The following is a 27,872-nucleotide window of genomic DNA, read 5'->3' as shown; positions in this document are numbered from 1 at the left end:
CGTCTTGGCGCATTGTCTGAAGTCCTACTTTGTTTACTGTCCCTGGCAACATTGTATTTGTAGTCAACAAATACAATTTTTAAGGCCAAGCTCCGTGAAATCACCGCCTTTCATAATTTCATCTTTGGCTTGTTGTCGCCATTTCACTGAAACAAGCAGCTGGCCAGCTAGGGATTATATAACCCAGGTAAACACCATCACTCTGCAACCATAAATTTCTCTCATAAATCTCAATCCCGCTTTCAGATTCTCTAGGGTTTGATTCTAGGATTTGGTGGATTTTGAGCTTTAATAGCTTTTGGTTCGCATGTGAGCCACTTGGCATGGTTTCTGATAAATTAAGGTTTTAGAGCTATAGGAAGCTTGGTAATGGAGTGCAGTGATGAAACTGCTTCTGCCAAGCAACGACCTAATTCTACATTTGGGTCATCTTCTTGTTCGGTTCCTAAGCCAAACAACCATTTAGATATTCCCAATTTCAACGCTTCTGGTTTACCTATGCGTCAATTATCGCCGAGTATGAGTTCTGAGAACAACAGTAAGAGAACTGGTATACCTCCGTCATACCCCAATAACAACCCTTCAATGCCTTATTCTCAGGTTATGCGTCCTCAGACAGCTTCTTGGCAACTGGGTCCTCAGAATTTGAGCCCAGGGCCTTCCCATACCAGGTCCTTGTCTCAACCTTCGTTTTTCTCACTTGATTCCTTGCCTCCTTTGAGCCCTTTGCCTTATCGCGAGCCCTCGGCTTCTTCCTTGTCTGAGTCGAATTCGGTTGATGTTTCTATGGAGGAAACTGTTGTTAATTCTCATGCCCCGTCACTCCGTTCCCCAGTTACTGACAACAGTGCATTCTGGGCTGGTGATGGCCTTCCCCCTCGTAGAGGACACAGGCGGTCTAATAGTGATGTCCCATTGGGATTCTCAGCTATTATGCAGTCATCGCCGCAATTGATTCCAATTGGGCGTCGAGCATTTTTGGATGGATCAGCTTCTGGAAGAGAAAATTTGGGGATTGGGAAGCCAATTCAGTTGGTGAAACAGGGATCAAATGGGGAAAGGAATGGTAACAACAATGGTGAGGGAATGGGTGACAGAAAATCCGGGGGAGAGGTTGTGGATGACTTGTTTAACGCATACATGAATTTGGAAAACATTGACAAAATGAACTCGTGTGGTTCTGAGGATAAGGATTTGGATAGCAGAGCCAGTGGCTCGAAGACAAATGGGGGTGAGAGTAGTGATAATGAAGTGGAAAGTGGTCTAAAAGGAAATCGTAACAGCATGCAGCGGCCAAGTTCTGGGTTTCCAAATGAGAGGAGGGAAGGACTCAAGAGAACAGCTAGTGGAGATGCTGTACCTACTGTCCGACACTGTAGGAGCATTTCAATGGATAGTTATATGGAAAATTTGAATTTCGATGATGAGCTACTGAAGCCCCTGCCAGTGGGGCAACAATCACCTTGCCTTTTGATAGATGGGAACCCATCGAAGTTCAGCATGGAGTTTGGAAGTAGTGAATTCAATGCAGTTGAGCTGAAAAAGATAATGGAAAGTGAGAAACTTGCTGAGATAGCGCAATCAGACCCCAAACGTGCAAAGAGGTATCATTTTTTTTAAGTTCCATCTGATAGCTATTTGTAATGGATGTGTTTTTAGTAGATTTGGAAATTTGCTCATATCTGTTCTATTCATCCAGGATTTTGGCTAACCGTCAGTCAGCTGCTCGTTCCAAGGAGCGGAAGATGCGCTACATTGTAGAATTGGAACACAAAGTGCAAACGCTGCAGACAGAGGCAACCACTTTGTCTGCACAGGTTACAAAGTTGCAGGTAGCTATTCGAGGTTTTCAGGTTCTAAAGTTTATCTCTTCCTTTTTTGAATTAACCTTCGTTATTGGCCACTGACTCAATTTTATGCGCTGTGTCCAGAGAGACTCCGTGGGTCTTACAAGTGAGAACAATGAGTTGAAATTTCGTCTTCAAGCTATGGAGCAACAGGCCCAACTTAAAGATGGTATTATGCTTTTTCTTTAGCTCTTTATATGTCTGTTGAAAACCACAATGAACATATGTGTCATATAAACAATTTCTAAAGATGATTTGACATGAAAATTTGTCAACCAAAACAAATGTTTAAAGTTCAGAATGCATACATAATTATATTATTAACCTTCACCAGGTTTTCTGCCATAATGTGGTTGCATGTAAAGTTAGATTTGGCTAAAGAGAGGTTACCTTGTGTTTTCCCCTGCTTAAATGATTGCTGTTTGAAAACTATGAAACTCTGTAGTTATCCTAAGAATGGATCTAACAATTCCAACTGTGCTGCTGTATCTTGAAAGGAAAAAATGTACTGCTGTATCTGTCTGTTTGTGCTTGTCATTTTGGAAATAAGGTTGGATTTTATTCCTCTAACTACGATAATTGTCTACTCTTTGGGCCTGTCCACTCCCCTCCCCCATCTCAAAAACTTTGGTGGGTGGTAGTCAGATTTTAGCTCCATGATTTGTTATAGTTTAATTGCCTATATATGTAAAACGGGCATAAGTTTTGCCAGGACAGTACTGAGATTTATCGGATAAGGTATTGTTTAGAGTGTTAAAATATATGTTTATATCTTTGTTAGATAAACAAAACCTATAGGCTGGTGCAACTAAGCATCGCAAATTTTTTTTGGTTTATCTTAAAACAGAAAAAAGGGGGAGAGGGGGGGGGGGGGGGGGGGGGTTTGTAGGTGGACATGTTGTACCTGCTCACAGGTGGTCCTACGTTTATCCTTCCCAGTATTGCTATGTCTTTTGGCTAGGATTTTTCCTTATTTAACCATGAAGGTTGTGATTTCAAAAGGAACTATCTGTTTTAATTCCCTTCGTAAGGTTGTGGTTTTCTCTCTTTGTCAATGTTTATATGAATATTGGCTGATGAATATCCTCGCACGAATGAGAACTGGATTCCTTAAACCCTTTAACATTTAATTTTAATTGTCTGGTCTGATCTCATACTGTCATATTTGGTTTATAATATATTCCTGCTGAGTGCTGATGTAGATGGGGGATCTGGACTTATTTTATCATTTTTTTTGTCAGCTTTAAATGAGGCCTTGACTGGAGAAGTTCAGCGACTAAAGCTCACTGCTGCAGAGCTTGGGGGAGAAGCTCACCTTTCGAATCGCATGGCTCAGCAGCTTTCAATTAATCAACAAATGCTCCAACTACAACATCTCAACCTTTATCAATTGCAACAGCAGCCACAACGCCTTGCTCAACAGCACACACAACAGCAGTTAATGCAGCCTCAGCAAAATAGACTACCTTCCCAGCAACAGAATGGCAAGGCTGCTAAGCATGAGTCAAGCCAGTAGGTCGGCCAATTAAAAATGTTGGCTTGTGTTGGTTCATTCAAAGTTGGTGGTGCCAAAATTTACTTTGAAATAGTATAAATTCATGTATAAGTCCTCTAAATTTATTGACATATATATAATTATTATTAAAAACTTTGGATTGGTTGTTGTATTGAAAATTTTTATTTGTGCCAAAATCAATTCTTGGAAATGTCTCTGCAGATTAGTTGCCCATGGAAATCTGGAAATAGCTGAAGGGGGAGTGAGAAAATTGATTAGGTTGAATTCGGGTTACATTATGTGTTAAAGAGCTCTATCTTCAATAGTAGCCTTCTGTTTAAAGCTGAATCTAGTAAGCTCTTCAAATTTTTTAAAATTTCCATGTTATGTTTACATTACTCAACCCATCAAAATCACAATAAACAATCAACCAGCAAGTGGCCAACTGAAGCCTCACAACCATCAGTTGTACTGTAAAATATTTTAAAAATAGGATTTCTTTATTCCAATAAAAAATATTTTAAAAATAGGATTTCTTATCCCATTTATGATATTCATACAGTTTTTGCTTTAACTGACAGAGCTCGCAGGAAACATACAACAAGGAAGCCTTTCACAAAAGTAAAAAGTAGCGAAAACCGGTGAGCTATATAATACGAGTATACGAGTACGACCAACATCTAATGAAAATAAAGAGGAACAAAAATCAAATCTATTTATTATCTACATGGCCTTTTTCTTTCTTTTTCGTTTTTAATTAATTTTAAGTCCCTGTTCTCGTAAAACCCAAACAATCCCATCCTCTCCTCCTTTTGGCTTTTAATATTTCTTTTTCTCATTTTGAATTAGGGTTTCTTCATTCCTCATCCCCTCCTTCCTCGGTTCGTTCAGAGCCCAAAACCCTGTTCGCCCCCGATCTCTTTAAAACTAGCCATTGCCTTCATTTCCCGCCAATCTCGCCTTCATCCGAACCGTTCATTCGCCAGATTTTGAAAACTAGCCGTTAGATCTACCGAGAGCCGTTCCGTTGTGTATTTTCGAGAATAAATTTTGACCGTTGGCCTTGCCGGAGTTTAACCTGCAATGTCTGCGGTCGAAGCGGAGAAAAAGGTAGAGGAGGAGAGTAAGAAGGCAGAGAAAGCGGGAGAGCTCTTGTTCTGCGGCGGTACGTCCTGGGATGTTGTTGGTCGGCGCAAAGGCGCCGTCGAAGGCAACTTGATCTCTCCAACCCGCCTTCGCCCTCTCGTCGGCGTCAATATCCGATTCGTCGCCTCGGGTTGCTGTGAGTTTCATTCTCGTTCTCACCGTTTTACTCAGTTTGGTTTTTGCTTGGTGTTGTGAATTGTGATTGGTGGTTTTTAATTGGATATGATTATTTCGTTGTGTGAATGTTGGTGTTAGCTTCGTGTCATTGTGTGGCATTGGATGTGGAAGGGCGTTGCTATACTTGGGGACGCAATGAGGCATGACCAAACTTTACTTTGGATTCATTCTTTTCTGATATTTGCATGTGGTCTATTTCTTGATAATTCCTTTTTAGTAGTAATTTATATATATGCATAAAGTTATGGTGTGTGTACAGAAGGGGCAGCTGGGTCATGGAGATAGAATTCAGCGTGATAGGCCGACTGTAGTGTCCGAACTTTCAAAGTATGTTGCGTGTTTGTTTAATGTTGAACACCTTTTAATCTTTACGGTTTATGTAGCAATGGAATAGTTTGATGTTTTTCGCCCCATTGTGAATTGCGGAGTTCATCGTATTTGGGGAACTCTTCAATAATCTCTGAAAATTCTGTGTTGAAGGTACAAAGTTGTTAGAGCTGCATCAGGGAGGAGTCATACTGTTGTGGTTACTGAGGATGGGCATTCTCTAGCCTTTGGCTGGAATAAGCATGGGCAGCTGGGTTCTGGTTCAGCGAAAAATGGTATGTTCTGCTTTGTAAAGTTAGTTTGGTGAAATTTTGTTTTCTGTGCTACTTAATTGAACTATGCTTCACTATTTGATTGCATCATTATTCCCTAAGTTTTCATGAGGTTCTACAAAATGATCCTTATTGTGAAAGAATGCTTGCTTAACACATTATTTTATTTATTGCTCTTAATTATACTTGCTATTTTGTGAATCTTTGATTATACTTTGTGTTTAACAGCCTTTATGGTTACATACTTGCTTTGTCTTCTGTAGAAGTTGAGGCATCACCTGTTCGCTGTCTAGTGTCCGACGTTAAAAATACTGCTTGTGGGGCTGACTTCACCGTGTGGTTATCTTCTGTTGAAGGAGCTTCTATACTGTACGGTCTGCAGATACATTTCAGTTTCTTGTTTTGGCAGCCAATTGCTTATGTGACTTGGTTCTCAATTTATTATATGATTACCGGCTGAATTGAAAATAATTTCTTGGTTTCCAGAACTGCAGGCCTTCCACAGTATGGGCAACTTGGACATGGAACGGATAATGAGGTATTTTGAGGGAAGATTGTGTTGGTGTTTTTTGTACATTTCTATATACCCTTATTATCTTTGGGCAATGAGGCATTTCATGGTTATAGGATGCTCAAATTAAGATGGAGGCAAATTTGTATAGTTGCATATCCCTTGTCCATTAGTGATATTAAGATTTTAAATCTCCTGGTTTCTCGTTCTAATCTCCTGAGTGCTTTTTATGGTTAGATTTGCATAAACTTCTGCTTATAATATAGTCATTTATGTGTTACCAACTTACAACTTGTGCTTGCAGTATAACACTAAAGACAGCTCAGTGAGGCTTGCTTATGAAGCCCAACCACGCCCTAAAGCAATAGCTTCTCTAGCCGGGGAAACCATTGTGAAAGTTGCATGCGGAACAAACCATACAGGTTATCACAATGCTGAATGCTCGATCTCTCTCTCCCTCTCCTTCTGTGATTGTGTGTGTATTCCTTGCTTCAATATTATCCATTATTATCTGCTCAATAATTCTATTTGTTTTGGGATTACAGTGGCAATAGATTCAAATGGCTATGTTTATACGTAAGTATATATATATATATGGTGTTACCTTTGTCTTACTTCCAAACTTTTTCATATTTGCGTGTATGTCTAACTTGCAATCATTTATGGTGAAACTTTAGGTGGGGCTTTGGTGGTTATGGAAGGTGGGTACTCTCTACTCCAGATTGGCCCTGCTGCTGCAATGTGCTGTTGACTGCAAAAGTTTTTTTTTTTTCCTTGAAAATGAAAGTGGACGATTTTTCCTATGGATTTTTCCAATTGTCATCATCTTCTTTGTTTTCGGTTTTTTGTTCTTCTTACCATGCATATGACTCCTGGAATGCTGTTTATAGGCTCGGACATAGGGAGCAGAAGGATGAGTGGGCTCCTCGTCGTGTTGATGTTTTCCAGAGGCAAAATCTTCTGCCTCCTAATGCAGTGATATCAGCTGGTTCTTCGAACTCTGCATGTACTGCAGGTACCCAATTAATGTGTTACCAAGGCTCTTTTTCTCCCTGGTTGTTTGCTTTAAGATGAGGCCTCCTGTAATGATTTTGTGAAGTGTCTTTACTTTTTCTTCTTTTTGGGTGGGGCACTTGGGGTGATATATCATTGTTCATAGATCATGATTCATGAATGACCTTTATATTCTCATAAAAAAATTCTCTTTTAACTGCTTTAATCTTAATGTTTCAATACAGCCTGGCACTTTTACTTTGTGGCATTCATTATAATAATCTAATTTTCTTGTTTTCCAGGTGGAGGGCAATTGTATATGTGGGGTAAAATTAAGAACACAGGCGATGACTGGATGTATCCTAAACCACTCATGGATTTAAGGTTCTGCTCTGTTCCATAATGACCTTCAATTAGTAATGTTCCACCTGTTGGCTTTAGAAGCGTTGACTCTTGTAGGAATTTTGGCTATATTTATTTCTGTGCAGTTACATATGCTTTTGCTTGTCCTTTTTTTTTGGGGGGGGGGGGGGGGGCGTATTTTGGAGTACCGAAGTTGTTTCTTTGCTTTTGATAATTTGTTTCTAGTGGGGATTCTCTTATCAGCTGCGCTTAGGATTATCATATGCAGGGATTGATGGAAACTAAATTTTTTGGTTTTGTATTTAACTAATTATGTGGCATAACTTCCTAGAAAAATTTCCTCATCTTTGTTGACAGTGGCTGGAACTTGCGTTGCATGGATTCAGGCAATATGCACCACTTTGTTGGTGCTGATAACTCGTGCATAAGTTGGGGCCATGCTCAGTATGGAGAGTTGGGATATGGCCCCAATGGACAGAAGTATGTGATATCTTATTTTATGATAACTTACTTTTTGTTGAGGTCTCTTTTTTCCCTTCTTAATCTTCTGTTTTCTGTTTTGGCTCCTTAGGTCCTCTGCAGTACCCAAAAAAGTGGATATTCTTGAGGGCATGCATGTTATTAGGTGTGTATTTGCTTTTGTATAATCTTGTCTACATTTCTAATATGCCATAAGCTTCAATTATACCTTCCAGTCATAATGATAGACAATTCTACTGTGTAGTGTTGCATGTGGTATGGCCCATTCCATGGTTATTGTTGATAGAACAAATGTTGGTGACCGACTTGATCAGGTAACTCTTTTGGATCTCCTATACGAAATTCTTTTTCTTTGTAGTGCATTGTCTGGCTTAGTGATGGTTTCATAGTTATGCCTGTTCATAGATTAGCTCCAAAGGATTCCATGATTTTGACTTCTGGAGGGAGTATTTAGTGCTCTTTGTTTAATGTGAGAATTTTTTATTTTTTTTTCCATTTTTTAATGTGAGATTCCAGATCCTGAATCCCACGTATGGGATAGAACTAGTGACAATTATTTCAATCTCAATTCTCGCTTGTGCTTTATGTAGTTTAAGCTTAATGAAAGCTTGTCTTTAACTTGTATGTTTTGGCAGCTTGATGTTTATGATGGCAAAGCTTCTGCTGAAGGTATGCTGATTTTAATGTTTACTATGTGAATCATTTATTGGCGTCTGCTAGTAGGAAACATTCTTGGCATTTTTATGTTGTGGACAAAAGTAACAATTTTCTGCTCTTGTTGCAGGGAGTGAGGAAGCTGAGTATGAGGCTCCAGTTGCTAAGCAAGCTCCTAAAAAGGCTGCTGCTAAGGCTTCTAATAATTCTAAAAGGAAGAAGTCAAAAGATTCCTCTGATTCAGAAGATGAAGACGACAACGATGACTACAGTGATGAAAGTGATGAAGAGGCCAATGGTGAGGAAGAACCTAAAAGGCAACGAGGTGGGAAGAGTTCTGGTAGAGGTCGAGGTAGTGGTGCTAAAAAGGCATCAACAGAGGGAAAAGGTTCTGGGCGTGGACGGGGCCGCCCTCCTTCCGCAAATAAAAACCCAAAACCTGCACAAGGGAAAACTGGTAAGAGAGGAAGGCCTCGCAAGTCATAAAGTTGCATTTTTCCAGTGGATCCAGTCCAAATTTTGTTCTCTCAATGTAGAGAAGTGTACTTTATTTGCCATGTGGCGGCTGTATTTGCGCCCCTTTCAATTGTTTTAGCGTTTTATTGTTTCCATTCCCTCCAAATATGATGTGCTTAATTGTTGAAAACAACACTCGACAAAAAACTCCATTGTTGAAGGACGTTTTCTCCACTTCCCGCTTTTCATGTAAACAAATTTATCTTGTACCAAATTTATGGTTTGTTCTGTTTTTGGGGTTAAGCAATCACAGAGCATTATGGCATAAAGGCCATCCTGGACTAGGCTGTATGTCCGAGGCCCAATTTCTCGGATGGTAGTGATTTTCTGGGCCCAAAACAGGAAGGAAAAAAGACAAAAAAAGATGAATTCCATGCTACGCAGCGTAGTGGCACCAATGGAAAGGGCACCCTGCAGTCTGCACAAAGGGACGAGGGAGTGACTGTTCTGGTGGGAGCTTGAAATTTACGTTCTGGCTTAGAATTTTCTGTGGAGGGACCATAAAGCACTCATGTTTGCTTCTAAAGTGAATGAACCATAAAGCTGTGACCAAGAATCAATACCTTTCAACGTGATACTGAATACCCAATACTGACCTCACTCCATACAAGCTTGTTGGAATGGATTAAAAAACCAGACGAGCCTAACAGACCCCATCTTTTTTAATCATTGCAACTTTATGTCCACATGAGAGGAAATACATAGAATGAATAGCTCAGACCGTAGAGAGGGGCTATGGAGGACTTCGATCTACATTATCAACTATAACCTTCTTATTTCTTTGTTTATAGCGTAAAACTTTAACGTAACTGAGTGTATATATTATTAAGTGGCCTAACACATAATTAGAGAGACAGACCTGGAGTTGGAAAAGTGTTTTTTCTTGTTTTATAGTGGGTGAGTGGTTGATTCCTTAGACTTAGATCCTTGGCATGTGAATCACACAAAGGCCAAACCAAGCATGCCAAGAAAAAAGCTCATGGCTTTGACAGTCCACTAGGCACTGAACTGTGGACGTAGAAATGTATAATTTCAAATTCAATCATGGCCTTGAAAAGAGCATTATATCAATCATGTCCTCATCAGCGATCTCAGTCCCATGGTCCCGTCCCATGTGACAAGGGGCTCCACCAGCCTTTCCCAAAGAGGACCATGTGGTGGATAGACAGTCATATGCCGCTAGCTGTACCTAAATGGGTTCTATGTTATACCTGATTGCTGAAATAATTCCCCACCTAAACCAGCAGTAAATACCTAATTGGTCTCCCTTTGCCCTTCCGATTGTGACTGCTTCCTTTCAATCATCTTCCTGGACCAACTTTAAGGCTTAATCTTTGGGCAAAAAACGTTGTTGTGCCATCAAATTTAATCGTTTTTTAATGGGTTGGTGCCATTTATGTAAATTTCCATGCCCAAATGCACAAGGAATAGAGACCACACAACTAACATCAAAATTCACACAACAATTTCTTTGCTTCATTGCTTGTCCAAATCAATGATCACACTTTGATCATCAGCATTGCTTTGCTTAATTGCTTGCATATTCTAACTTACCAAAAAAAAAAAAACTTACAAGTATATGCATACTGTGAGAGATTTTCTCTTCAAATACTATATACGTAATAGAGAACATCTAAGTGCGGTAATATTCCAAGTACCTCTCAGCTTCTCGCTACGCCAGAGTTGATGCCGTTTGCCTACTTAACTGTACGTACGGCGAGTCGTTGGGTTGGAGCAGGGTTCGATCCATCAGAATCAGAGAGCAGAGAGCTTTTAGTGGGGTCGCACACGACAGATTCATGGCAACCCATTTGCAGCTCAAACATGGAACATGCCTTGTGCAAGCAAAATCATTGTGGATGCTATACGTACAGTATGGAACTCAGAATCCCATGTGCTCACACGTGTCACCTATGCAGTCATCCACGTGGCACGTGAGGACAGAAAAAGCTGTCAAGGGTTTGGTAATTGGTTAACTGGAAACCGATAGAAGAATAGGCCAACATTATTTGTCAAAGGATACTTAGACAGACGACCTCCGTTGTGTTGTTGTTCCCCTTCTACCTTAAGACACCGTTTCCATTTATTCCCTCATTCTCTCTCTCTAAAATCCTCTCACATGAAAAGCCACGGTTGGGCCCCCACAGCCCACAACAGCCCACCGTCTGTTAATCAATTTTTATTTCTCAAGTTCTCGGTAATATCATGTTATTCTCGTGATAAGCTCATTCTTGTCGGGGCCATATGTTAGGTTTCGATTTCCTTTCTAATGATAAAAGCTTCAGTAATTTTCCTAATCAATGCTTATCTAATCTGCTAGTACATCACATGATATGGGGGACCCAATTCCCTCTAATGGCTTCTGTACTTTATTAATATTTAATTATTGGCAAGATAAAAGAAGAAGAAAGCTCAACAAAAGTGGGCTGGAAGCCTGGAATTACTCATTTAATGCACCAAACTATTTCCAGGTTGATCTTTTTGTTTTGTTGTTATCCTAGATCTTGGGATGGTATCTGAGAAGTTTTTTAATTGGCTGATATAATACGAGTAATTTAATAGGCCCAATAATTCAACTAGTACATCCTATCCTACACTTCAAAATTTAGTAATTAAAAAGTTAAAAGATGAATCAAAATTTTAATTTTTTTCTCCAAAAAAATCCAAATATAGATGGGTTCTTCCATGTTAAAAATTGGACAGCTTCATCTTTCGGAGACAGGGAAATTCTCATTTTTCTCCTCCGTTTTTGAGATGGCTCATCATGACTAACTTGTTTCTTTATCTATTTTTAATATTTTTTTCGATGTTGGATATTTCTCAACACATACTCGTGGTGACGAATTAAATATGCAGACAAAATTTATATTAGATAATATGAGAGTATATGTAGATATTTTTGGTTGAATACCATTAAGAAATTAGAGTATTACTTAAAATCAATTAGTATTGAGTAGAGAAATATATTATTAGACAATGCTTCACTTATCCTATATGAGTTATTTCTCAGCACCTCCACAGTAAAGTAGAAAAATTTGGAAAATACAAAATTGTTGGATGTATCAACCAAATTATTGTGTGAATCTATAAACTCCATAAAATGTTTGGAAATTGGAAACTGATATTCGCAAGATGATTGCTTAATTGCCAAGGTTTTTCACTTTCTCTATATAGAACTCCAAACCTATAAGTTATAGGTGGTGGTTGACTCTATTACGAAGTGTTAATGGCTAGCTTATAAAAACATTATCTCTATTATTCATAGAGGTGGTGACATAACTTTGCAAATAAAGTACAATTGATGTGAAGTTAGATAATGTTTCAAATTTAATAAAATTAAACATACATCATTAACCAAGTTAAACATGCATTATTAATCAAGTTGGATATAAAAATAGTATCTCTATTATTCATAGAGGTACGTGGTGACATAACTAAATTCAACTTGTTTAGCACTATTATTAATCAAATTTTCAAGTTGATTTGTATAACTCCAAATTAATTCATTAACTTACAAATTGAAACACCGTGGCAAAAAAAAAAAAAAAAGAGCTCATTAATTATTAAGTACTGACAAATTCTTTTATTACTTAAACACACCCAAAGCCTCATAATTTTTTTGCGGACCATCTTCTATATATCTGGGTGTTATTGTTCTCGTTTGTATCATACTCTTTCTCTCTCCCTTTATCTCTCTTCTCTCCTCTGTCCATCTCTCTGCTATGTTGCAGAGGCCGGTAAAGACCACCAATCTGAAAAAAAAAATCTAATCAATTGGGTGTGTAAATCTTCATCAAAGAAACTAGGTACTAGTGGTTCCTCCAATTAATTGAACTAGTTCATATATCTATAATTTCAGCTTTTTTTTTGTTAACCTCTACAATTTTAGTTAAAAGGTTCAAATCCTAAACCAAAAAGCATTTATTTCAAGTTTTTTTTTTCTTTAGTTTATTTTCTAACATTCTTCTGTGCCACTTAACATAATTAGAACTAGAGTTTCAGAAAATACTCATATTAAGTGTTCCACTCCACTAAAACTGTAGTTTTTACAAGTGAAACTGCAAGTTGCAATTTCATAAACTGAGCTAAACAAAAAAATCAAGAACTTATATCAAGTGTTCTACATCATTGAAACTGTAGGTGAAACTACAAGTTGCAATTTCAGAAACTGAGCTAAACAAAAAAAAAAAATTTCAAGAACATGCTACTGATAAGGAAGGCATGGGGGTGGAGCTGGCTTCCCTAATCTCGGAGCATTGTTATAGTGAGAAATGGAGTAAAGCCAACTGACCTAAATATTATAATAAAGTGACCTAATAGTTAAATATTATAAATAAATGTATTACATATTACAAACAATAAGTAAAGTAAAGTGTAGCCCAGAGTAATTCATTAAAAAAAAAAAATTACAAATTGAAACAACTTTTGTCAATTCATTTGTTGTCCAACCTACTTAGTATATACCATAAATGGTCCATCAAGTCACACAAAATGTATGTTACTACTACAAGTTTGAAGTAATTTATACAGTATACTTTGTTGTAAATATATATGGGCCAAACTATGATGGACAACCTATTTGAAAAATAAGTTATACAAGTTATGCTATTTGTGTTATGTTTAAAATTATTTGTAATTGAACCAATTAAGATTAATTTTCTATGTTCAATTTCTACACCTACCTGACCCCTTTAAAACATAGAAGATATGAAATTTTTTTATGACAGTATCTACATACAAGTTGTGACACTTGCACTATAAAATATAATTTTTCATAGAAAAAAAAAAAAGAGGTTGGCCAAATAACATAAACTTTATTTTGGATCACTATCAAAAAAGGAAAAAAACCCTATTTTGGACTATAATCAGACAAAAGATGTGGGGATAAACCAAAGGTAAACCTCCATTAGCACAAAAACAAATGCAATGGATCTAACGGTAACTTGCCTTTATCCGATTAGCTCGATAAATACCCGCTCAAACGCAATTTCTCGCGAGCCACGTGACTAACAGTTAAGACTGGATAAGATATTCATTTTCCAGTTTTTATTTTTATTTTTATTTTTTTTTAAATAAGAAAAATGAAAGATCTGATAGCTTTTCTTCTTCTTTTCAATTTTAAATAATTTTTTTTCTTCCTCCTCCTTCTTTCAACGGACGGACGGGAACGTAAGGTTGAAGTGCAACGAACCCGTTAAATGGCGGACTCCACATAACACACTTAGCTAAATTTAAGGAGGGTGTTGAGGTCCGTGCTCTTAAGCTACATTTGTCACAATTTACAACACCGCACCAGCATAGGCGGTTTCTCTTAAACATAGACTGTTTGTGTCATTGTGTGTTTGTGTGTGTGTTTACGAGAGAGAGAGAGAGGTCTGAGTGAGGAGTGAAAAAATGGGGAAATCTACCTCCTGCTTCAAAATTATCACATGCAGTAACGATTCAGCGGACAAAGATGATCCCGAAGCTCCTGAGGTATCTGATTGCTTCACAGTCCTTTTTTTGTTTTTTTTTTGTATTCATCATTTTGATTTTCTTCGAGTTTCTATTGGTCTTTTGTTCTCTCTGATTCAAATTGTAGGATTTTGGTGTTCTATATTGATCTGCATTTCATTAATTTGTGAGTGTAAGGGCTGAGATTAGGTAGTTTTGTATAGTTTGTGGATTCGGTTAATGAAACTATGAGATGCTGTGGAACGTTTCTGTTTGGCAGCTCAGAAAAAGAGCTGTAAAAAGATAAAAGAGTTTCCTACTCTAAGATCTGTGAAATCTAGGATCGGCATTCGAGTAAGTGTGTACTTTTTGTGATTTGATGTAGGTAGGATAAGTACATGCTTAATACCAATTAGTTAATTGTTTGAAAGCCATGTAACATGCAAGCACATTGCCTTTAATTGTTGAGTCATGGTTAGCTGATATAGATTGCAATGTGAGTTAGTTCATGTTCTTGCACGGATATTAATATGATAGATTAGATACACTTCATGCGTTTTTGCTTTGTACAGTGTCTCTTGTGCAATGTTATGGTCCTAAGTATTTATAATTCACCTATTATTGAGCAGTTATGTTACAATAATGGCATTGAGTTGCTGCAATAGTACTTTGTTGTCTGTGTGTGTTCTGTATTGATCGATGTTCTGTTGATTTCATTGTAGAGCAAGGGTTCAAGTGACAAACGCGGCTGGAGTTTCCGGAAGAGGTCTGCACGGCATCGAGTGCTAAGCAACACCGTGATCACAGAAACCCTGACTTCTGGAAATAAGGAGAGCCCAGAATCTGCCAGTGTTAATTTCCAATCACTAGCTAACACTACTGTTCCAGAGAAAATATCTGTAATACATTGCACTGATGAGAAACCCCAGCTGTTGACTCCTGAGAACCCAAAAATATCCGAGACTGAAAATGCTGCAAAAGATCAAAGTAAGGCTGATGACAAATTGGCTAAGTCTGTTAGTCAGGTTTATGACAAACTGGATGAGTCTGTTAGTCAGGTTTATGACAGATTGGATGAGTCCGTTAGTAAGGTTGATGACACACTGGATGAGTCTGTTGTTGTTGTTGTTGTCCAGACTGCTGTCAGAGGATTCTTGGTAATTTCTCTCTCTGATATACATGAGTTCTGAATTTCTAGTTAGTAGCATTCCAACTTATCTTTTCTTCAAATTATTTTCCAGGCTCACAGAGCACTGCTGAAGCTTAAGAGTGTAGTTAGGTTGCAAGCCGCCATTCGTGGGCATTTGGAACGTAGGCATGCTGTAGGAACTCTACGTTGTGTTCAAGCCATTGTCAAAATGCAAGCTCTTGTCCGTGCTCGCTGTGCTCGTCTAGCTCTTGAACGGTTGCATCTAGGTGGGAAGAATGAGAAGGATATCCATAGTTCTAAGAACTCGGTAATGCTATCCAACTCAAATTATAATCTGGTCTGTATGGGGTCCATATCCAAATCTTTTTCTTGCCTTTAGTGTTCATAATAGCTTGATGGTAGTTTGTATGCTGGGGTTAACCTCGGTCAACTGTCTGTGGTTGAGCCAATAGGAACAAGTAACAGCAATGCAGGATTTATCAATCCTACTCATGAAAAGCAAGATGCCAATGTAATTTAAGCAATCCAAATGTCTACTCACCATTTGAGAGATAGATAGCCTTTCTCCCAGATCACATGCTGTATTAAACTTCTGAAATTAAGGCCATAGATGGATTGTGTGAGTTTCAATATTAAAAAAGCGCAACTCATAACTGAAATTTGTGATGATTCAATGTTTTAAAGATCTTCAACATTGGCAGCTTAGTTAATCACATTGACCAAGTCTTAGTAATGGGAAGACAGGGTTTGTCAATCCTTCTCTTAAAAGTGAGATGCTACTGTAATGTACATATTCCAAATGTCTAGGCAATATTTGAGAAGGAGATAGCCTCCTCCCTGATCACATGTTGTATTCACCTTCCGAAAGAAATGCCATAACTGGTTATGTGAATTACTAGAAAAGCTCAACTCATGACTAAATTATATAATGAACCATTGTTTTAAAAGATCATTGACATTGGGAGGTTAGTTTGATTACATTGGGATATGTTAAATCTATTTTATTATTGCCATTTTTCATAAGATTATTTTGTTATTGCTATTATTAGTGATTACTGTAATAATAGCTATTGAAATGTACTTTGTGGACAACTTCTTAGTGCTGCTCCTGACAAATTTTCTTGAACTTTTTTCATGTTTCAGGAGAAGGAAACTTTAGTAACCAAATCAAATATAACATACACCTCAATTGAAAAGCTACTTAGCAATAGGTTTGCCCGCCAGGTATACTTGGCATCTTTGTGTCGTGTGTTTTGCAACTGCATTGCAGGCTAATTTATCTTGCATTCATTTATACCAACTAAACTGATCTGTTTTTCAATTAAAGCTGTTGGAATCAACACCAAAGACCACACCTATTCATGTTAAGTGTGATTCTTCTAAAAATGATTCTGCTTGGAAATGGTTGGAGAGGTGGATGTCAGTCTCATCAGCAGATATTGTACAGTCAAAGAAAGCAGTGTCAGCGACAGAGCAACAGGAAAGAGAAAAGGAAGAAAATTCTGAGTCTCCTCTGGAATCTAAAATTGAAAATGAAGTCCTTTGTGAGATGGCAGACTCAAAGTCCAGCACCGGGGATTCCATTGTGCCATCAGAGAGTGAAGAGAATCTGATTACTTATGATGCAGACAACTTCGACTTTCAGGCAAGCCATTCTACCGCTTATTCGGCAAGAGGTAATATTGAGCAGCCTCAGTTGGAGAACACCAGTACATCTGATGTGAAAGAGACCTCAGTAGAGATAAATTTTCTCCCAAATCAAAGTATGGTATCAGATGTAGATTCTCAAGTGGAGCTCAAATCTTTTTCTGAGAAGCCTGGAATGGAAACTGAACAACCTAAATGTTCCATGAAAAGATTTGCCTCAGAAGAACTGGAAACTGAAGGAAAGAAATTTGTATTTGGATCAAGGAAGGTGAGTAATCCTGCATTTATTGCTGCTCAGTCAAAATTCGAAGAGCTGAGTTTAACAACCAATTCGGGTAGATCAGTCAGTTCATCCCCTCGAGATCCTGCTGGAGTTGAATCACAAAGGGAAACATTCTCATCAGGGGTGGATGCTGAAGTCAGGGCAAAGGAGCTCAGCGTAGCGGAAAATCCAGTCACCCATGGATCAAGGGTTCAAGTTGGTGGGTCTGAGTGTGGCACTGAAATCTCTATTTCTTCCACTCTTGATTCGCCTGATAGATTTGACGTTGGAGCTGTGGAGCATGAACATGAAGCCAAAGTTTCAGAAGAAGGGATTTGCAGTCCAAAAAGCACAAGAAACTTAGATGTTGAAGCCAAGGATTTCTCAGCAATCCCAGTCTCCAACTTATCTGACCCCGCCTTGGATCAACCAGAGAAACTTGATGTTAATGGTGAATCCATAAATTCAGTGGTTGCTTTGGACTCCTCACAAATGGAGTCAAAACCAGAGAGAACTACATCTGAACTGCAGAGAGAACAGGACACTGAGGCAGGTATTCAAGCAAATGGGCCATCCCCAGAAGCTTCTCCAAGAAGCCATTTGACTGTCCCAGAATCCCAAGGAACACCATCTAGTCTGATATCAGTGAAATCTAAAAGGAGCAAAGCTGATAAGAGTGGATCCAACCAAAAACGCAAGTCTCTGTCTGCAGGAAAGAAATCGCCTTCTAATCCAAATCATGATTCTGGCTCAAGTAAAGATCAGATAAATGGGAAGAGACGCAATTCATTTGGTTCAGCAAGACCAGATCAGGGTGATCAAGAACCAAGAGATAGCAGTGGTAATAGTTCTATCCCACATTTCATGCAAGCCACAGAATCTGCTAGAGCAAAGCTTCAAGCAAATACCTCTCCTATAGCTAGTCCAGATATGCAGGACAAAGACATTTACATCAAGAAGAGACATTCCTTACCTGGTGCAAATGGAAGGCAGGGGTCTCCGCGCATCCAGCGGTCTATGTCCCAAGCACAGCAGGGTGCGAAGGGAAATGGTAAGCATGCTTCTCCTGGTAATCCTTGAATGGTCTGTGCATGTTTAGCATGTCCGATTTCGGTCAACAAAATGTCCTTGCATTCAGAATTACTTTTGTTGGAGTACTTGGCATTATTTATTTGATGACAGCATAAGTAATAATTTCATACCAGGTGTAATCTTTGCATTCTAACTTTATTTCTTATCGCTTGATTCTGCTTCTTTCAGAGAGAAAGTGGCAAAGGTGAAGAATTGAAGTAATCAGACATCTCAAAGGCAATGGTGGCAGATGACCAGTCCCTAACAGGAAATTTGGAGTCTGATGTTGATTACATGACTTGTAGCTACTTAAGTTTGTAGCTAGCTTTTTTCCTCTTGGATAGTGCCTTAGTTAACCCGCTCCTAGTTTTACTGCCTTATTGGGGTTTTTATAAATATATGAAACTGAGTGACGTTTTCATGTACATTTTCATTACCACTCCTATTGTTTTGTTTTGTTTTGATATTTTTTTTTTCTTGTATTCATTGTTTTCTGTAACTTCTTCCAAATGGTATAATCTGCGTGTGATATTATTTGGGTTTGGTACAGATGCTTTAGCTTTGTTATCCAAAGTTTGAGGCAACTATAAGTCTATAAGGTGAAGAGCTCTTGAAAGCTTTTTGCCAGGTGTTATTGTAATAAAATTAAATTTTCTCTATTTCTGTATTTGCCTCGTGTCATGATGTTATGACATCTTTTCTATCAAATTCTCTACGATGGGCTGTCTGCTTCCTTTGCAATATCGCACATTATAAACCACGTAAAATTGATTCGTTTCATTGGGCCCAACTTGGCCCGTTGATATTAATTGACAAATGGGCCGAACTTGGCCCGCAACTTTGCCTAACAAACGGGCCGAACTTGGGTTTTAGTTTTTGCAATGTTGTTCTTGCTCCTCACCTTACGTGCCAGTCACTGTTTATTTCTTTTTTTTCCTTGTGGACATTTTAATGAATGCCATACGACATATTTTAACCTCATTAACTTTTACTAATAAAAATTCCATAACATCATAAAAAGATGTTAACAATGAATTCTCACAAAAAAAAAAAAAGAATTCTTCCATAGCATCAATTCCACATAAATTTATAAATAAAATAAGCTGCGCAAAAAATTAAAATATGCAATTGTTTTGTTTTTTCTTTTATTTTTTATTTTATTTAAAGAACTAGTTAGGATAGTGCTAATATAAAAGAGAGAGAAATCCGAGATTCAATAAGTAAGAGAGATGAAAGCGCTGGCACATATTTTTACTATTTTGCTATCAAATATTTTATCATATAAATTGATTTTGTTTTTTAAAGTAACATAATTGTAGGTTTTTTCTTTTTTCTTTTTTCCTACCAAGAACATAATTATAGATTTTTTTTTTTTAAATTATAGGCTTGCTTATTTATTAGTACGATAAATTTTAGAAGTGTACTTCGGTGGAACAGTGCAAGCATCATTCTCGTACAAAAAAACTGGTCAAAATCTTAGGCCATCCAAAACTAAGTTAAGAAACAATCCCACTCGCACTACAAGTGCGTGATAGGCATCTTCGTGACTGACAAAAATGTCTGTAACGTCACGCGCTCATTTCATAACAAAACTGATAGGTGGTAAAAAAACCAAAAAAAATTTAAATTAAGGATAATAAAGGAAGGGATATATAGCGAAACCAAAACCAGAGGTTATAGGGTTTCCCTGTGGCACCGTACAGATTGCGATCAGCGCTCGCAAACAGAGTCTCCGCAATTGGATCGCCTAAATTTTGTAGAATTAGGTTGGTTTACGGTTTAGTTATAAAGGGGCTTTAAGGCTGTGACGACACTGTAAGACTAGGGTTTCTCGAATCTGAGAGTAGTAGGGTTTGCCTTTTGATTGGACCCAAATTGTGAAACCGTAACTAATACTGGGAATCGAAGCAGGAAAAGAAGGTTTCTTGGTATTTTATTTAATATGCGGGGATTGCACAAATCGAAAAGTGTTTCTTGGGCTTCAGATGTTAATCTTTGTCAGGTAAAAAATTGCATTCCAGTGGCCAAATTTGATATCCATTAAGTAGTTTGTGTTTGTTGAAATGAAAATAAACCCAAAACTCAGCTATCTGAACTTCTAAGAATTGTATTTCCTTTCAATATGTATATATCTAAATTTGATAAATTGGTTTGCCGTGATGTAATTTTTCATTTCCTTCTCCCCACTCTGGTTTATTATTTTGCTCTAAAGCATAGGTTTTGAAGTTATGATCTGGGTCTGGCCTCCCAGGTGATTTGGGGCTTCTGATTTTGAGGCTTTTCTGAAACACATTGCATCATTTGAGTTAAAGTATTTGTTAAGTGATGAAAATTTCACCTTTTGGGAATTGCTTCATTCATTTGAAATGTTTCAGTGTCAAATCGGATTGCTTGTGAATCCAGAAACTTTATAGAAAAAGAAAACCTTTTCTGGAATCCTAGAATTGAGACTTGTTTTAAATGATATGCAAACTACTCCAAATGCTGATTGAATTGGTCTAGTGGTCAGCAATAATTTTGAGTTGAGAATCCAATCAATATGAACCAACATTGATTATCCATTGAGGCTTAATGTTGGAATTCGTAGCCTATGTAGCTCATTTAGTCCCATGTGTCATTAAGAATTGGTATATGCTTATTGAAGCTTATAAATATATTCATGAAAAGCAGAAGATGAGGCAATGAAACAAGGTTAGCCCTTTTCACTTAATCTCCTTTCCATCTTTCCGTAAAGCTGTAAATTTTGAAACAGATTAAGTCCAAAATTGTATGTCTTAAACTTGGGGCTGTGTTGTTGATGAATTAGTCAATTGGCACAATGTTAAAAACAACTGGATCACTTAAACGAATCTTTAGAAGGGAGAAAAAAAATTGAACGCCAAGTCCATAACTAGATTTCATTGTGGCTGTCAGTCATTAATTGAAAAAAAGTGGCTTAAAGTTTATAAATATTAGCAACTCATGAAGAAGAATATGACTATATGTGAGATTAGATACAAATGGATTCTTTTCAACAAAATATCAGCAGTGAAACTATATCTGGAGACCTTTTGAAGATGGTGGCCAAACGGAGGAGCATATGCAATTAAGATTAAAATCAATATACATATGTAAATGACTGTAACTCACAAACTAATTTTCAAAGTATTTTTACTGAATTTCGAGCAGCTTTGAGAATGTTGGATTGCTAACTGGCCCTGCAGGAAAAAAATTATAAAAGGAAATAGATATTCTTAAGGAATTATAAGGTTTTATGGCCTTACTGGAGAATTGTTCCCATTTCCTGTTGAAAAGGTTCCACAAGAACAATAAAATGTGGGATGGCATATGTGCTGAAAAAGTGACAACACTATGTGTTGGAATATGATTTGTAATTTTATAATGTCAGATAGAGCTTAATGGCATACGGTTTATTGTAAACCTGGTCATAGTGTGTACTTCATTACTGCTGTACTTTGTTCTTGAATAGCCTTATTGATTAGTGGATTCTTTTTTTTCTTTTGTTTAGTTTCTTTTGCAACTGGCATTTACTTGAGTTCTAAAATTATCTGTAAAGGTCCTAAACCTAATTTCCTTGTTGGATTTTGTATCACATATAAATCAATGTCATACATGTTTGTCAAGTTCTTTTTGTTTGGCATGCATTAAATACAGTGGCCACTTCTGCATTTCTCTTTTTGAATTGATTGCCTTGGTAGTCTGTGCTGTAGTTGTATTCATGAATGGTTTCGGTTTTGTAGGAGTAATATGTTTTTATCATTGTTTTTAAATGCATGGGAGTGTCATTGTTTGTTACAAGACACAAATCATAGAAAAGGATCTTGTTTTTGGGAAAGGTTGAACCATTAGGAGTTGTTTATTTTTAAATTTCTTTGGTTCTATTGTTACAAAAGTTTAATGTGCCATTGCATCAGCATGGAGTTAAGAAAATCAGAAGTGCTTTCTTATCTTTTTCCTTCTAAAGTTGTTTTCTTTGTTTTTTTCTTGTTTGAAGAGGAGAGTAAGCTCAAGACTTGAGCCACTTCCAACGTGGGAGGTTCAAATCATAATGATAACTTCCACATTCACTGCTGGGGCATGCAAAACTATCAAAGCAAAAGGTCGTTGGGGTCTTGGTTGGCCATCCAATTAGCATGAATATTACCTTCCCAAAATGTGTGATACCTGATATGTCTCTCTAATCTTGAGTGGATATGAGTATTTGTGTACACAGCCCTTAGATACTTTGATGTTGTAATTGAGAGGTGGAGGGTTTGGCTTGAGACTTTTAAAAAATAGCTTGGACATAAGATATAATTTGTGGCATTGCCAAATATGCAGAAAAGAGCCTCAAAAACTTTGGTTATAAAGTCTATAAGTGAATCCTCTCGCAGCTTGTCCATTAATCTTTGATGATCCATCTAGTATTTACCTTGTGGAAGAGATCTCTGGTTCATGTAATTTGGTATAGTTTCTTCAATTGCATTTGTATCATGGAGGTGAGGATTTTGAAGATAAGTCTGGTGTGAGTCCTATGCTTGGCCATGGAAGACCTATTATGTTGGAAAGGAATTGGAGTGGAAATGTGGATTTTATTTTGGGGTTTTCTGTTCAGAGAGACCAAATGCCATAAGGGAACTCAAGATGCAATGAAATGTCTTCATTAGAAAGGATGGGGATGCAAACCAATTGTCTAGAGATTGAGGGCAAAAGATTGCTTGCTCCTCTTTTTTTTTTTTTTTTTTTTTTTTTTCAGAGGTCACTCTCAAACTATTAAACTATATTCAGAGGAACCATACCTCTTTGACAAAGCATTAACAGTTCAAGAGGAGTTTATTATGATATGTCTGCCACTTCTTCACTGCTAAGTTGCAGGTTGCTTGTTGGGTGAACTCTCTCATATTAGAGTTGTCCAAATAAGTTGGTCATCTCTTGTTGTTAGATAGGAAGTTGGGTGTCTAGTTCATTGGCCTACATTAGTTTTGCAAGATGGGCATGCCTGGAATAAATGTGCTGATGTGGATACATGTTATCCATAGTATAGTTTAGTAAATTTGCTGTGATATTTATTTCTTCTTTCTGTGCAGCTATTTTTTTGTCTCAGTTGAATTTGCTTTGAAATTTCAGTCCTATTATTAATTTAAAATAACGATACTTTGGGCAAAAGATATCTGAAGTTCCCCTGTGTATCTAAGCTTAGTTTTCTGGAGTATGTATAAAAGTGATGATCAAGCATGATGATATATCAATACTAGTTTAAACGGTTATTATACTGATGCTTCTCTGCTAAAAACAGGTTAGGCTGTTTCTGTTGGAGGAGTCTCCTTCACAAGTTGGGTTGAGTGCTCAAGATCACCTCCAAGCAAAGACGTCTTGGTTGTCACATTCATCTGGAACAGGATCTGATGACATTCTGCCCCCTGGGTTTGAGGGTGCTTCTCCGGCAAATCAGCTGCAGATTAATGTATCTCAAATTCCTCTAATCAGATGGAGATGCCCTCCTCGGGTATATTGAAATTGGCCTGAGATTTTAATCTTGATTGCTTACCTTTTAGTTCTAATAGCACTTATGGCATCGAAAATTCAATATGAAAGTTTAGTTGCATAATGTTTTCTCACTAATACTGAACTCTCATAGGTTGTGCTGAACTTCACTTGGCCAGTGGTTGCTGGGGAAGAAAGCAAAGAGGTGGAGATTCAAAATCAGAGAGAGATAAGAGTACTGGAAGCAGTTTATCCACGGCCGTCTGCAATTCCTCTAAAGTTTGATACTTACCTTTGCCTTCTACAATTTTGCTCTTGGGTTTCATCCCCCCTTGAACTGAACATTTTTTTATCCTTTTTTCTCCATACAGCCCCTCTGTTTTGGCAGATGTGGAAGACTCTCGTCCTAGTGATGTGCAGCCTCCTTCAATACCTATTACTCCCTTAGAAGATGAAGATGTAGCAGTTGATACATCATCTGAATCCACTGTACCATTTCACATTCCCACAAGCTCACAGTCGTTTCTATCAGGTCATGGATTTGCAGCACCATCTCAAAGCAGTGTGCCTAACAATATAAACCTCCCTGCTTCTAATAAGCTAGCAGCTGGAATGCCTATTGGTGTAGAACCTGAAGTTGTAGCTGCTGCCATTGGTGCAATTATGAATAACAATGAGCATGGAAATATGATTGACCATGAATTGCTCATTAAGATTCTCAGCAACCCAAAAATGATTGAGAAATTGGTTTCAGATCCACAGACAATGGCAAGGTCACCTTCAATGGCTTTATCAGATCCATCTCCCATTCACATTAACCGAACAGAAAGTAGCACACCTTTGCCAACTGTTCTATCAAGTGGACATTTCTATCCTCAGCCAAATGTTGCTGGAATGGGACCTTTTCCTGAACCACGGCCACCTGTTCCTGCAGCCATGGCAGTTCCCTCTCCGCCTTCTGTTGGACCTCCACCAGCAAAGGACATCAACTATTATAAAAGCTTGATTCAGCAACATGGAGGAGACAGGCATGACACCTTCCCACCATTTGGGAACCGTCAAAATGACCATTCAGTGATGAACCAGGAATCCATTAATAGCCACAAATCAAGAGATTCAAAGCCTAAGATAATGAAGCCTTGCATTTACTTCAATAGTTCAAGGGGATGCCGCCATGGGGCAAATTGTGCATACCAGCATGATGCATCATTCCAGCAGCGCAGTAGTAGTGTGCCGGAGGTACACGGTTCAAAGAGAATGAAAATGGATAGGGAGATTAGCAATAGCAGTTAAATTAGCGGCCTGCCTGTATGTACATTTTTCATATGGAGAGCCTTTTGTTAGGCTCAAAATTCTCTTTGAGCTTGGTTTTGTCAAAATTTGTTTAATTTTATTATTACTCACCCTAGCTTGGAGCATAAAAGTTTTTTCTTCTTAGTGAAAGCCTACATGTCATAATCAATTGCGGCAACCACAATAAGAGTAGTTTATCATAAATCCGATTTGTTACAATGTTAGAGTTCTCAATTCTTGCAGGACAAAATAAATTTTTATCCTCAACATTATATTTATAGTGTTTCTTCTCCATGAAAACCAAAAATTATAATTTGTAGTTGATAACATCAGTATCATGGTGTTTCTTTTTTTCTTATCGTTGAAGGGATCAAATTAAAATCTATCTTCCTCTCGATATATGTATTATAATTTTGTTTCATATATATGTCAATGTCATTACTCTTTAAAGAAAATATTCGTGGAAAGTCTAAAGGGGCTCCACTGGTTACTTTCTAAGCTCCACATGCTCATTAGTCATTAGACTCATTAGTCATTACTGTTTGCTTTCTAAACTTCTCATAAATAGATAGCAAACAATGGAGGAGTTTTAAGCAATATTCATCTATGGTTAGTGGCCCAAAAAGGCAAAAACTTCCCAACGTGAAGGCCCAGTATGATAGTTCAAATGGGCCGGTTAGTTTTCCTTTATTGGGTAGATGGTCCACCATGGTTTAAGCATCAAACTCATAGCGTCACGCACTCTTCCTCTGCAACCTCACTATCCTGTGCAATTACAGCAACGAGCAGCCTCACCAAAATCCGAATCGTGTGCTGAGATTGAGCCTCTGAGTCTGAAACAATGTTGAAGTTCCTTTCCAGAGTGAGGATCGAGTTCAATGCCTTGGACCCACGCACGGCCTCGTGCTTGGAGTTCTTGGCGCAGTGCAACGCGCGCAAGGCCAAGGAGTCCAATCCCTCATGCTCAGTCGTCGTCAAGCGCCGAACCGACGACGAGCCGCCCAAGATCACCGTCACCTTCGTCAACGGAGTGGAGGAGGTGTTCGACGCCACCGCCACTCCTGCTCAGACCATCAGGACCATGATTCTTGAAAAGGGTCAGCAGCTGGAGACCGAGCAGATGTTCCGCGACGCCGGCGAGTCATGGCCGGTCATTATCCCCGCCGAGGAGCTCCACCAAACCGCGCCTGGTACCAAGGTGCGTATTGGGTTTAGAGTTCTGCGGTCCTTTTTTGCTTTTAATGGGGTTTTTATGGTGAACAGTCTGTGTGGCATTTGGTCGAACATTTAACATGCGATGAATGAAAGAAAATTGGGTCCAGTTTGTCTGTTTTTTCAGCATATAATTGCAGCATTCTTGTTGACTTTGTAGTTGGTGTATATTATTATCATGCATTATCATATAATCACTGAACTTTGATAGTTTGAAACTGTTGAAACTGTAAACCATTCAATTTTTTTATTCGTGTAATTACCATTGTTGCTATTGCTGCATGACAAGCATGCCATTAGAGTTTGCAGAGTGATCCCTTTGTTGCGTCTTCTTGGCTGGCCATCATTTCTGATTTCTCCCAATTTTCATATTTTTAATCTAACTGGAGTCTTTGAGCTGTAGCTTTCCACTAGCAATACATGTGGGTGTGAGACATGGGCGGGCATGAATATTGTGATTACAAGTTTCTGATGCACCAAATATAATTGGTGTTTAACATTACTAAATATTAGATTTATGTATGAAGCTAGTCTGCAGATTCTTTCAAGAGAAAACAAGAAGTTGGGAACTCAGGATGTTGGGATTTGGTATTTAGAAGAACCCCGATTATCATTATGGATTGCCACTGCTTCTGGAATAGTAGTCATATCGAATTACTCAAGTTGCTTCATCTATCATAACCCTTTAATGTTTAGAGGAAATCTCTATAATATCTGTCAAATGTGGTCAGTATATGGTAAACTTAAGACGATAGGATGTTTCGGAGAGTTATTTAAATGGCTGATCCATATCCTCTTGGACGTGCTGCATTGTTTACCTTATAGGATAAAGGGGACTTCTACATATGTTTTTTGCTTTGTTTGTGTGTGAGTATTCAAAGACATTTCCATAACCTTTTGCATCTGCAATGCTATTATGTAACCGGTCAATTTTTTTTTTTCTTTCATGCTCTTTCTGCTTAGGGCCTAGAAGAAGTTTTGTTATATATTATCTTCTTATGGTTCCATATGCCTTTTCTTTCAGCCGAGGAAAGCGGAAGAGAAGAAGCAGTAACTCTTTCTTGTTTGATCCACATATCACTTGGGAGCACTCTTCTAGTCAGGTCTGCTAGACTTCCATTCAATGTTTCATTTGGTAATGAGAATGCTGTATTGGAGATGAAATTTTAGTCGATTCTATGTTTGTCAGTGTTTTTGCTTCATTGTGGAAGCGTTTGATACATCTGGTTGATGTAGTTAAAATCCTCACAGTACCAGTCGTGAACGCTAGGAACCATCCTATAATACAATCACTGAAGGCATTGTTCCAGCATGCATGAGAGCAAGTATAACCAGGGAAAGTACTATAATTTGAAATGCCTTATTTTTAAACCATGAAATAAATTGCTCATTGTTGTCTCATTGTTTGCATGTATTTACGTACCCATTTCTTTTCATACATGAGTACCGATCAGAATATCAAACATTCCAGAAAAGCCCGTAGTTTTATCTCGGGAAACTGTCATGATTTGAAATTTGTTTGCAAGGTATCGATTGTGGTACGCTGGTGGGTACTAATTT

The 27,872-nt window shown here is 37.9% G+C and overlaps 5 protein-coding genes across 6 annotated transcripts; all 5 read left to right on the top strand.

The window, feature by feature from the left end:
- Positions 1 to 2: 2 nt before the first annotated feature.
- LOC147278130 (bZIP transcription factor 29-like) lies at positions 3 to 3,563 on the top strand. Its single transcript, XM_086249984.1, has 4 exons — positions 3 to 1,604; positions 1,700 to 1,832; positions 1,932 to 2,016; positions 3,089 to 3,563. Exons 1-4 carry the CDS (start codon positions 370 to 372, stop codon positions 3,361 to 3,363), a joined length of 1,728 nt encoding a protein of 575 aa, XP_086106110.1. The 5' UTR covers positions 3 to 369; the 3' UTR covers positions 3,364 to 3,563.
- A 505-nt stretch (positions 3,564 to 4,068) lies between these two features.
- Positions 4,069 to 9,009, top strand: LOC147278129 (Regulator of chromosome condensation (RCC1) family protein). The gene is made up of 16 exons (XM_086249986.1): positions 4,069 to 4,624; positions 4,744 to 4,805; positions 4,925 to 4,992; positions 5,146 to 5,267; positions 5,528 to 5,633; positions 5,751 to 5,802; positions 6,080 to 6,197; positions 6,321 to 6,351; positions 6,453 to 6,476; positions 6,666 to 6,790; positions 7,071 to 7,152; positions 7,489 to 7,611; positions 7,703 to 7,756; positions 7,856 to 7,925; positions 8,247 to 8,280; positions 8,396 to 9,009. Exons 1-16 carry the CDS (start codon positions 4,426 to 4,428, stop codon positions 8,749 to 8,751), a joined length of 1,626 nt encoding a protein of 541 aa, XP_086106112.1. The 5' UTR covers positions 4,069 to 4,425; the 3' UTR covers positions 8,752 to 9,009.
- Positions 9,010 to 13,925: 4,916 nt separating this feature from the next.
- IQD32 (IQ-domain 32) lies at positions 13,926 to 19,003 on the top strand. Its single transcript, XM_086250067.1, has 6 exons — positions 13,926 to 14,256; positions 14,937 to 15,371; positions 15,456 to 15,671; positions 16,508 to 16,588; positions 16,692 to 18,324; positions 18,534 to 19,003. The coding sequence occupies exons 1-6, from the start codon at positions 14,176 to 14,178 to the stop codon at positions 18,551 to 18,553; spliced, it is 2,466 nt and encodes an 821-aa protein (XP_086106193.1). The 5' UTR covers positions 13,926 to 14,175; the 3' UTR covers positions 18,554 to 19,003.
- Positions 19,004 to 19,996: 993 nt separating this feature from the next.
- On the top strand, positions 19,997 to 25,250 carry LOC147278127 (Zinc finger C-x8-C-x5-C-x3-H type family protein). The gene is made up of 4 exons (XM_086250068.1): positions 19,997 to 20,346; positions 23,620 to 23,829; positions 23,962 to 24,086; positions 24,179 to 25,250. The coding sequence occupies exons 1-4, from the start codon at positions 20,287 to 20,289 to the stop codon at positions 25,098 to 25,100; spliced, it is 1,317 nt and encodes a 438-aa protein (XP_086106194.1). The 5' UTR covers positions 19,997 to 20,286; the 3' UTR covers positions 25,101 to 25,250.
- Positions 25,251 to 25,820: 570 nt separating this feature from the next.
- On the top strand, positions 25,821 to 27,713 carry LOC147278126 (39S ribosomal protein). 2 transcript variants are annotated; one of them, XM_086251509.1, is made up of 3 exons: positions 25,821 to 26,298; positions 27,337 to 27,415; positions 27,549 to 27,713. In XM_086251509.1, exons 1-2 carry the CDS (start codon positions 25,942 to 25,944, stop codon positions 27,364 to 27,366), a joined length of 387 nt encoding a protein of 128 aa, XP_086107635.1. In that variant the 5' UTR covers positions 25,821 to 25,941; the 3' UTR covers positions 27,367 to 27,415; positions 27,549 to 27,713. The 2 variants fall into 2 exon arrangements, with proteins under 2 accessions (XP_086107635.1, XP_086107634.1); XM_086251508.1 differs by lacking the exon at positions 27,549 to 27,713 and having other exon boundaries at positions 27,337 to 27,495.
- Positions 27,714 to 27,872: the final 159 nt, after the last annotated feature.

The sequence above is a fragment of the Dryas octopetala genome, chromosome 7 (genome assembly GCF_963921425.1).
Source record: "Dryas octopetala chromosome 7, drDryOcto1.1, whole genome shotgun sequence".
Taxonomy (NCBI): domain Eukaryota; kingdom Viridiplantae; phylum Streptophyta; class Magnoliopsida; order Rosales; family Rosaceae; genus Dryas; species Dryas octopetala.
The sequence above is the reverse complement of the archived record's forward strand: the minus strand, read 5'-3'. Positions and strand labels throughout refer to the sequence as shown.

Bases quoted from the DNA above. Each gene is read 5' to 3' on its own strand.
- LOC147278130 (XM_086249984.1), top strand. From the start codon at position 370: ATGGAGTGCAGTGATGAAACTGCTTCTGCCAAGCAACGACCTAATTCT. The intron at 1,605-1,699 runs GTATCATTTTTT...CTATTCATCCAG, and splicing joins GACCCCAAACGTGCAAAGAG to GATTTTGGCTAACCGTCAGT. The intron at 2,017-3,088 runs GTATTATGCTTT...TTTTTTTGTCAG, and splicing joins ACAGGCCCAACTTAAAGATG to CTTTAAATGAGGCCTTGACT.
- LOC147278129 (XM_086249986.1), top strand. From the start codon at position 4,426: ATGTCTGCGGTCGAAGCGGAGAAAAAGGTAGAGGAGGAGAGTAAGAAG. The intron at 5,268-5,527 runs GTATGTTCTGCT...TGTCTTCTGTAG, and splicing joins TTCTGGTTCAGCGAAAAATG to AAGTTGAGGCATCACCTGTT. The intron at 6,352-6,452 runs GTAAGTATATAT...GTGAAACTTTAG, and splicing joins TCAAATGGCTATGTTTATAC to GTGGGGCTTTGGTGGTTATG.
- IQD32 (XM_086250067.1), top strand. From the start codon at position 14,176: ATGGGGAAATCTACCTCCTGCTTCAAAATTATCACATGCAGTAACGAT. The intron at 15,372-15,455 runs GTAATTTCTCTC...ATTATTTTCCAG, and splicing joins CTGCTGTCAGAGGATTCTTG to GCTCACAGAGCACTGCTGAA. The intron at 18,325-18,533 runs GTAAGCATGCTT...TGCTTCTTTCAG, and splicing joins GCAGGGTGCGAAGGGAAATG to AGAGAAAGTGGCAAAGGTGA.
- LOC147278127 (XM_086250068.1), top strand. From the start codon at position 20,287: ATGCGGGGATTGCACAAATCGAAAAGTGTTTCTTGGGCTTCAGATGTT. The intron at 20,347-23,619 runs GTAAAAAATTGC...TGCTAAAAACAG, and splicing joins CAGATGTTAATCTTTGTCAG to GTTAGGCTGTTTCTGTTGGA. The intron at 24,087-24,178 runs GTTTGATACTTA...TTCTCCATACAG, and splicing joins CCGTCTGCAATTCCTCTAAA to CCCCTCTGTTTTGGCAGATG.
- LOC147278126 (XM_086251509.1), top strand. From the start codon at position 25,942: ATGTTGAAGTTCCTTTCCAGAGTGAGGATCGAGTTCAATGCCTTGGAC. The intron at 26,299-27,336 runs GTGCGTATTGGG...CTTTTCTTTCAG, and splicing joins AAACCGCGCCTGGTACCAAG to CCGAGGAAAGCGGAAGAGAA.